This window comes from Monopterus albus, unplaced genomic scaffold (genome assembly GCF_001952655.1).
Source record: "Monopterus albus unplaced genomic scaffold, M_albus_1.0 scaffold38.1, whole genome shotgun sequence".
Lineage (NCBI taxonomy): Eukaryota > Metazoa > Chordata > Actinopteri > Synbranchiformes > Synbranchidae > Monopterus > Monopterus albus.
The window spans coordinates 1586554-1596439 of NW_018127918.1; the positions used below are offsets into that span (position 1 = coordinate 1586554).

The following is a 9886-nucleotide window of genomic DNA, read 5'->3' on the forward strand; positions in this document are numbered from 1 at the left end:
GCCTGGCTGGGATTGGCTCCAGCCCCCCGTGACCCCGTTTGGGACTATGCGGTTTAGAAAATGGATGGATGTGAAACATGATTGTGCAGGTTTGATGTAACAGAATGTATAAAGCTAAAAAGGATTAATTAAATGAAAATTTTATTATCTCTCAGAGGAAATCAGGTAATGTAACAAAAAGAAAATGATCTGTTTGTGAGGACAAAAAGTGTAATGTGTGCTCATACCTAACATACTCCGCACACATCAGTTTTTAAATCATAACTTTACTGCTTCAAATGTCTTCAGTTACAACAGGCATGTGAATGTTTATAACCCTCCCTCCTGATTGTTTTGTTCTGTGTGATTAAGTAAAGCTAATTCAGGCTTTGTGGTGTTTTTTTTCAATCTGAGATATGAATCAAAAACCCTTTTCTGCAGGAGACAGATGATGCAAAGATTAGATGTCATTAAAGCTTCAACAATTTCATGGGACTAATTTTTCTTCTGATCCTTTGAGCATATAGACTACACACCACGGGAAATGGAATAAGACACCACAGTTAAAAAAATCTGTGGAACAGATTTTGTGGAAAAAAAAAAAAAACACACACATTAGTGTTCTTAACTCAGGTGTGTGTGGAGCACACAAACAGCTTCAGTTGAATCATTAATCCAGTGTGTTTGTTTTCCTCTGTGGACTCTACGGACAAAGAAAGCAGAAACATCTGGATACAATGAATCTTCAGCATTTATAATATGTGACATTATAAAACAGTATTACACAATAAGAAATTTAGTGATCCATGAGTTTGTCTTTTATTTTGTTGCTCCACATACACACTAACATACCTCTGCTCACAACCATGTCAGTGCACACAACTTTTATTTATGCCAAATTGTGCTCACTGGCTTCCATTACAGGGCCAAGAGCAAAGTAAAGAGGGAACAAGATCTCTTTGTGCCTGACACTCAAAGCAGCAAGCTGGAGTCCCCTGAACACCTTGTGCTAAAGAAAACCAAACAAGAACTCTTAAAGCATTTCTTTACTTCATGGCATTTTTTTCTTTCCAGTATATATAACATACACACAAAGTAATAACAGAACACCTAACACAAACAATGATGATGAGAAGTCAAAGGCCATTTGTCCTTTATACACCAGGTACTATACAAAAGCCCTCAGTATAGATTGCAATCCAACACATTCTTTCACCACAAAGTTGAAGTCATTCAAAGCTGAACTATTCAACCTACTGTGTTAGATGAGAACAAGTGAACTAAAAGTGTGTGTGTTATTCTAATATTGACATTACTGTGGAAAATCTCTGGTAAATATTGTCATTTCTGCTACTGTCAGCTACAGAGCATCCCTCGGCTCAAGGGGAAGGTATATAAAACTCTTTCACCCAAGAATATAACTCAATAGTACAAAATAAAGCTTATACTGTCATTAACCCAAAGCTGTTACAGAGCCACTGCATTAGCATGGATTTTCATCATTACCACTCACACCTCTTGGTAAAACTGTCCTGAATCCTGGAAATAAAATGACATGAACCTCTACAACTTACTGCAGACAATGATCAATAACTTGGCGTTTGAAAGAAATCTGCTACTTTATAAAGAAGCACAGGATGAAATATTTAGGTTCTCACAGGTGTGTGACATGGAACCATTTTCACTTCTGAATGTGCAAAAGTAACTACTTAGCAGAATAATTATCATACAAAAACATGCAGCTTTCAAAATGAGTTATACTGTGAAAACAAATCTCCATCTTATGAAGCCTTTTTAATCTGGAACAAAGTGTTTTTTGTTTTATTTGGATACACTCATTCCTATGATGCAGGGGTGCCCACACTTCTGCGCCTTGCGAGCTACTTTTCAAACGACCAAGTCAAAATGATCTACCTACAGTTAAAATACTAAACAAATGTTTATTTATACCTTATGTAAACACAATCTGTGCCTGTTATTATCCTAAGTATGTATACTGAGTCTGGGGGTTGGATCATGATTAACCCTATAAAACCATTTGCATCATATTTGCTACGCGAGTTTCTGAGCAAAAAAAAAAAAAATCACCAAAAATGCCCCATGTATCAAGTATGATACAAAAAAAATAAAAAATAAAAATAAAAAAACATATAGGGAAAATATTCCTGTATGCCTATGTCTGCCTATGCATAAATGGCAAATAAAAATCTTGAATCTTGATTTTTCTTTTGGATTTTATTAAAAGGTTTAATAAACATCTCAGTTCCAAAACATTTGAATGTTCTGGCTATTTTTTGATGTGTCAGGCTTTACAGGGTTAATGTACTGGGAAAAAAAATATATCTGCCCCAGTCCCGACAACCTTCACACAATACCTAGACCCAGTGTACATGGGTATGAAAGCGGTTTTCACAGAAGTAGAGGTCAGCTGAACCCTCACAGACATTTTTTATCATGGGATTGTGCAACATCACATTTTGAAGAGTTTTACCACATATCTGCAGATTTTTGGTCAAAGGAGAAAAGTAAATAAAAAAAGACAACAAACAAAACCAATGATAAATGGCCACATTGGATTATTCCACGGTCCAAACCTGGGGATTACATGAGTGTTCCAGGGGGTAAAATCCTAGTGAGGAGTGACCAGAAAAAACTGGTGGACCGTGGAGGTTGATGGATTGTTAATGTGTTAAAGGGGCTGGTTGTTGTGTGTCATTCCAAGTCCTGACTGAAACCTCCTCAGTCCCTCCCAGTCTAGCCTCAAGTATAGCGGTACTCCTCTGAGTACACCTTGTATTCAGGAGTGTACTGGTTACTTGCAGCTGCATACTGGTCATCCCCAGCTGCATGCTGGTTATCCTTAGTGCAGGACTGGTCATTCCCGGTGCCATAGTGGTCCTCTGTGACAACATACTGGTCATTTTTGGCATTGTGCGTGTCACCTCCGCTGGGGTTCTTGTCCCCGTGTGATTGTTCTGCTGTGTCTGGCTTCTGTTCAATCTTCAGACCTGATTTCTTCATTCTATAAAAAAGAAAAATACATTTGAAGATTATTTGGAGACATTTGTTTTTCTGGAGATGATGAGAGGACCCAGAAAATTTTACAGAGGACAAGTTCTTGCTGGAAACAGATGCGGCACATTCACACTAAACACTTGTTTAAAGTTTGGTTTTCCACACTACTGATTAATTAGGGCAAAAAAAAAATTTGAAGACTAAATAAAATAAAAATCCCGCTAATGCGAGCAGTACATCAGGGTAAAGGTGTCAAAAGCTGCAGAAAGATCCAAAAGGATTAAAATGACAGTTTCCATTATTAACGGAAAGCAACGTATCATTAGAAACCTTTAGCAGTGCCAATGCCATACTATGTCCAGAGTTCTCAACCGAAAATGGTTGTAGCTGCATAAGAACGACTATTTCCAGTATCTTTGACAAAAATGACAGTATTAAAATTGGTCTAAAGTGTCATAGGATATAGGTATCAAGGCCAATTTCCTTAAGGACCGGCTGTATTGCTGCTTGTTTAAACTCACTGGGAACCTGTCCAGAAATTAAAGAGACATTCATAATATTCAGAGACATCCTTAAGTAAGGAAAAGGCAATTCAAGCTGACTAACGGGCTGATAAAGGCATTTCACCTTAAAAAAACAAGTACTTACTGGTTCTTATGTTTAGCGCCAAGGACGTGAGCCCGGTATTGTGACACAGAGTTTAGTTCAATGCTGCAGGTGGTGCACGGGTATCGCTTTAGTGCAGAAGCTGTAGACCCACAAACGAGGAAATTAATTGTCCTTTAAGTCCACAGGATCTGGCTGCTTCATGTTCAATTGCGGCTCTGTCGTGGTTTCCACCTAACATCCACTGGGAATATTTCATGAGCCACATAACTTCCAATAGAACCCCCACCCCCCACATATTTTTCATATTTTGCAGTATCTTAAATACACATTTTCAGGTTGTTGTTTAGATATTTTATAGCTGCACTTGAATATGACAACTCTTTGTAACTAACCTTCTGTCATCACTCATTTTAAATGTCAGTCAAGTCTCACAGCACCACTGCTTTCATTATCCTCAAAGTCCCTAATGCTGAATATATCCATATTAAAAAAAGAAAAAAATAGAATTATTGAATTATTGCAGTATTATTTATCTTGACAGAAGTGATACTTTCTGTGAGTTGGGTGAATAAAACATCTGTTCTTCACATAAAGGTACATGAGCTGGTGATTTTGTGGCCTGACCTTGTGCTGTGAAGGGGCCGTACATCTCCATCAGTTTGAGTTTGCTCATCTGTCGTCTATGCCTCCTGCCTATGTAGTGCTGCTGAGCCATGACCGGGTTGTTAAAGGTTGCCTGGCACATGGAGCAGAATCGGCTCGATTCGTTGTCGCCACTCAAATCTTCTGCAGGTTTCTTCTTCGGCTGAACTGGTGGTGCCGTTTTACAGACTATTGTTGATGAAGAGACACAATAAAAACTATTTGTATAGTATCTTCAAAAAACAACAAGTGCTTCACGAGACATGAGGGACAAAAATCAAGACATACGCAAAAAACATGTAAATAACACACTGATACAGGAAATAAGATAAAGGCAATAGACACTATGTGAAGAGGACAACGGCAGGTAAAAATTTGGGGGTTCTGAGTACAATCCTACATACTTAGGGGACGAAAGCTCTTCAGCTTCAGGTTCTTGGCATGGACTTTGCCTTTGTAGTGAGACTCAGCCACCACAGGAGAGGAGAAGGTCATATTACATGTATCACACACCTTTGACCGGTCTGCATCTCCACTGTTACAGTCCTGTTGACAAAAGACACACACAGGAAGATTAATCATTTATGGCATCATTTGTCCCATACAGAAAGGATAACTGTACATAATCACTGTAGCCTGTTTATTTATTTTTCTCTAATTTATTTATCTATTTGAATTCATGTTTGATTTATCCCCCACCCCCATTTTTATATAGGTACCAGACTGCGTAGAGTTGCACATCCAGTGCCCTTAATGGCATCCATGTTTCCCTTACCTGTGTTTTTCGTGTGTCTTAGTCCTGCCCACATAAGATGTAAGGAAAAGATGCAAAGAAAAATGTGAGGAGAGAGGAATCAAGGAAACATGTTTATAGAGACATAAGATGCCCCTTCCTCTGATCCTTCTGAAGCGTCCAAACATCACCGATCACCTTTATTGGAATAAAGGGGAGTGTCGGTCCATAAAAGACTTCTGTGAAGGACGCGCTTGTATATTCTCATCTGTGGCTTCTTCAGCAGCCTCCTTGATCATCAGTTCTCAGAGTGGGAATAAGAGCTTTGGTATGTCCATCAAAATCATGGACCAATGGTAATGAAATCAGGCATCATTATGGCTGCAGAGCTGTGACCACAGACACACTGTCTTTTAGGATGGGCTATATAGGGAGAACCTGAATGAATGAGTTTATTTTTTTCAAAGATGGTATTCCTAATCCACAGGCTGGTGATTTAAGATGTCTGAGCCTATATTAACTGGTAATACAGACTGCTTTTTTCTTTAGGCCCATTTCCACCTGAGGACCTTTCCCTGGATAGCAGGAGCCTTTTTTGGAATTTAGTTCCAAATCACAACACACCTGAGGGACATTTACCCCAGGCACAGTTCTTGGGCTTTCGTTTGAATAAAAGCAACTAGAGACTTTCTGGTGGAAACCCACCTTTATACTGTCATCTGATGACGACTTCAACCTTTTCACTGGTGGCTCCCTGTCCTTTATTCCAGAACGATAGCGCCACACTTTGTTAGCATGTTTCATGCTCTGGAAAGACAAGCACAAATGTTTAGCACAAAGTGAACTACAAACTTCATCATCTCAAACTACTGCATTAAATACACTTTTACGAAGCGGCTTCTGCATTTTTCACAACCGGTATATCACTTTAGAATGACTCTGGCCGGTGGACAATAACTTCTGTATTCTGTCCTGAACAAGAAAACACATCTTCATTATGGCTGCACAATTTCATGCACACTCCTGGTAAAACGATTAGTTAAATGACATATATTTGAGGTGTTTCTGTTATTTAGCCTAGCTTAATTTATATAAAGGGACTGGACAAAATAACAGAAACATGCAGTACAGTTCAAAACACTACCATACACACCACACATACACATAACCTCTAGCTAGTAACTATGCAGCTTTCCCTATATCTCTGAGCACAGCAGAACCATCAAAGAGACGAAGAAGAAGCTTTATTTTATTGTCATTGTAACTTTGTGGCACGTACAACGAAATTTCTTTTGGAGCCAAGGGCCCAAGGCCGCTATGTGCATATGCCCCGCCATCACAGGCAACTTGGGGGGGGGGTTTCAGTGTCTTGCCCAAGGACACTTTGACATGTAGACTGCAGGCACCAAGATTCAAACCTTCAACCTTCCGGTTGGGAGAGGGCTGCTCTACCCACCGCACCACTGTTACCCCCCAGGAGTAATGTCCCCTGACACAGAAACAGTAACAGCTCACTGACCTGATAATGAGTCAACTTCTGAGATTCCGAAATTAGGACAGCATTGCAGACTGTACACAGGGTGTCATAAAACAGGTCACCATTCTCCTTTATCATCTTATTTACTGCAGGGGGAGAAGGGGATAAAAACAGGAGATTTCAAATCAGGTTACATCTTCTGGGAAAATGTAATTAACACAACATAAAACAACTATCTGTGAAATCAATTCAAACAACAATACTGCTCAACAACTTTGATACTCTTTTCCTTTATCACACAATACATCTGTAAAGACATCTGTTTACATCTTTCCTTGACAAGTGGTGTCCATCTACACAACTTCACACACAAAGTGTTGAATAGTAATTATGTAATTAGCTGTCATAGCTGAAAATCAGCAACTAAAGGAAAAAACAAATCCTCACTTCAGCTAAATGACTTCAAATAAGAATTAAACTCAGGGTAATTCTACGGAAATAATGGGCAAACAAAGAAAACTTGCATCCTTCATAGATTTCCAAATTCTCTTTACAACCAATCATGTTTGACTAAGACCTTTTTGGTTTGGCCACAACGATATTCCCGGACCAAGCAGTGTTTCCAAAACAGGCACAAAGTAGCATGTTTACACACTGCTTCAGTTGACAGCACACACCACCAATCATTAGCTCTTCCTGTTATTCTAAAAGTGCTCCAATGCTACAAAGACCAGATTGCTCTGGGTCCCAGTGACATGACAGATCATCTAATATCCTGGGTCCCATCACCCTGTGTCACTGCAACAGGAACACTGTGATTAACCAAAAACAAGAAAGACTTTCTGCCCTTGCATAAGGATAACAGAAACAGAAAGAATCATATATCATGTAATTAAGATTATAAAAAATGACTGCTTAGTAATAGCAAGATCATAGGCCTTGTTCTCATACTTTAACAAGCTTGGAACACCCTGCAGGCTATCATTACAAGGTAACACATAAGTACACAAGGCCAAACAATACATACGTGGTTCATATGATAAGGATAAAATAATTATTGTGAGAATGATTAGGCCACATTTTCTATAACCGTAGTCTTCATTAGATATTTTCATTCTGACTCCAGCTTCCTCCCACAGTCCAAACACATGCAGCTTAGGCTGACTGGCGACCCTGAGCTCCCGGTTGGAGTGAGTGTGGTATAGATAATGAATGGATAGATTGATGGATGGATGTTCACTTTGGTAAAGTCTGGAGAACCGTTATAGGCAATAGGCACAATGTTATATGGGAGCTAGGAGTGGCATCCACTACCACTACTCATTCAACCTGATTAGATCCGTCTGATTAGCTCTGAAAATGCCGTCACTTTCAGAAGTTCAGAAGTAACGTCTTGCTTCTTGAAAATTGATATTTGACTCCGATCATTCTTCATAAAGAACACGCTGCATTCTCTAACGTTAACCAACACCGACATTATAGCAGTGCATGTCGCTTATGGTCTAAAACGTGCATGACTGCTGAAAAAAAAAAGTCTCTTCTGGTCGCCACTGACAACGCTCCTGCAGCAACATCGGATGCCCACATGCACTGGTCGACCTTGACGCCGAAAACAGCTAGCTTAGCTTAGCACAGTTTTGCAAACTCGCTGTGTGTATTCTGCCCTAGCGGCTAACGTTAGATTGCAAGAACATAACTGTGGAAATAATTACATTTCACGCCAGATTCACCTCGATTGTGACTGGCTGCACAAAGGCAATTAAAATAAACATTCATTTAATCAAGAAATACGACATACCCTCCTCCAGTCCCGAAGGTAAAGGAGGAAAATCATCCATATACATCGTGTCGGCCATAATTCCTTTCACCAGACCTATTACGCATGCGCAACTCCTGAATCCTGCTTTTCTTCTTCTAAATTAAAGCTTTATTAGTTTAGAGAACAGACAGAACAGAGCAGAATAAAGTCAGAGAGCATACGGACAATATTATACTAAATAACATATAATAAAGGAAGACGGTAAGGGAAAACAGAAAATGAGCATGGCAACTAAAATAAAGGACAATAGAGTACCCTCAACATAGTTGTATTATTTTAACTTCTTGACATTTGCGACAGACCACACAAAAAAGGCGTAGTGCTACCCTCCACGCATATTTTGCAGAATTTGATTGAACTAACTCCCTATGGTTCACATCCATACAGCACTTACAGATCAATTTTTCCTGTTGATGGCTCTTTTGGCTCCTGTCCACTACTTCATTTTCCTCGATTCCTGCATGAGCTGGCAAAGATTTTGAGCATGCACTAGGATGTCTGTCACCATCGTGTTTCCTATCGATCTGATTCGACCACTAGATGGAGACAAAAGACATTAATGGTACTACGGCGGTTGCTATATAAAGCATTGGCCTTACAGCAAAGGAGCAAAGGACCTAGGACCATTCTCCTCAACGTGAAGGAGACAGCCCTGGATGCATTTCCTTTGAAGAATAAGGCCATTGTAGTATTTTCAACAATCCCAATAAATTTTATTTTATCCACAAAATGAACTCAGCAATTTCCTTAAAAAAAGTTAGGTTACTGTAGTATGGTCACTGTTGGCATATTAAGCTATTTTCACATTACCACATTCCCCACCCCAGGTGACTAAGGCTACATTTATATTACAGGCCTAAACGCCAAACTCAGATCTTTTTAATGTTGATTCACATTCATGTTTGTAAGCGGCAGGTGCCTGGCTCCGATTTGAACATTAAGGTTCTTAATTATATTAACTTCTAAGCTAATGTCTAGATTTCCATAAAATCTGCTACAGACATGATCTGGACGAGTTTGTTTTACAACCTAAATTATGACAACCCAGAGTTGAGTCCAGGATGCAGGGTTGCAGTCTTACACGCCTCTCTGCTGTCTCCTTGCAGCTGCTACCCACCCAACGCTCCCAGTACCCCATAGAGACTGTGTCTGCCCCCCGCCCACCTAAATTATATAAATCAAGAATCAACTCCAGAGGAGTTATTCATAAGAACCTAATTAAAATTAAGATGACTCCTCTTATAGTAGAAAGTAATAGGACAATCAAATGTGGACTATTAAATATCAGATCTCTCTCATCTAAATCTCTGTTAGTGAATGATTTGATAAGTGAACATCACATTGACTTATTGTGTCTTACTGAAACATGGTTACAGCAGCAAGAATATGTCAGCCTAAATGAATCCACTCCACCTAGGCACAGTAACTGTCACATCCCTCAAAACACAGGCCGAGGTGGTGGCGTGGCAGCGATCTTTGACTCAAGCCTAGTAGTCAACCCTAGACCTAAACATAGTTATAACTCATTTGAAAATCTCACCCTGAGTCTCTCACACCCAAACTGGAAAACTCAAAAGCCTGTTCTGTTTGTTATTGTATACCGTCCACCTGC

The 9886-nt window shown here is 39.5% G+C and overlaps 1 protein-coding gene across 2 annotated transcripts; it reads right to left on the reverse strand.

The window, feature by feature from the left end:
- Positions 1-2252: 2252 nt before the first annotated feature.
- znf346 (zinc finger protein 346) lies at positions 2253-8376 on the reverse strand. Of its 2 annotated transcripts, XM_020598325.1 has the most exons (7): positions 8254-8376; positions 6498-6601; positions 5684-5785; positions 4650-4791; positions 4228-4434; positions 3643-3742; positions 2253-3001 (listed from the first exon to the last, which is right to left on the reverse strand). In XM_020598325.1, exons 1-7 carry the CDS (start codon positions 8309-8311, stop codon positions 2740-2742), a joined length of 975 nt encoding a protein of 324 aa, XP_020453981.1. In that variant the 5' UTR covers positions 8312-8376; the 3' UTR covers positions 2253-2739. The 2 variants fall into 2 exon arrangements, with proteins under 2 accessions (XP_020453981.1, XP_020453982.1); XM_020598326.1 differs by lacking the exon at positions 6498-6601 and having other exon boundaries at positions 8254-8340.
- Between the last annotated feature and the right edge of the window lie 1510 nt (positions 8377-9886).

Excerpts from the sequence above, each read along its gene's own strand:
- znf346 (XM_020598325.1), bottom strand. The coding sequence starts at position 8,311 with ATGGCCGACACGATGTATATGGATGATTTTCCTCCTTTACCTTCGGGA. Across the intron at positions 4,435-4,649 it reads GAAGAGCTTTCGTCCCCTAA|TCTGTAAAACGGCACCACCA; the intron begins GTATGTAGGATT and ends CATCAACAATAG. Across the intron at positions 3,002-3,642 it reads GGCGCTAAACATAAGAACCA|AATGAAGAAATCAGGTCTGA; the intron begins GTAAGTACTTGT and ends TCTTTTTTATAG.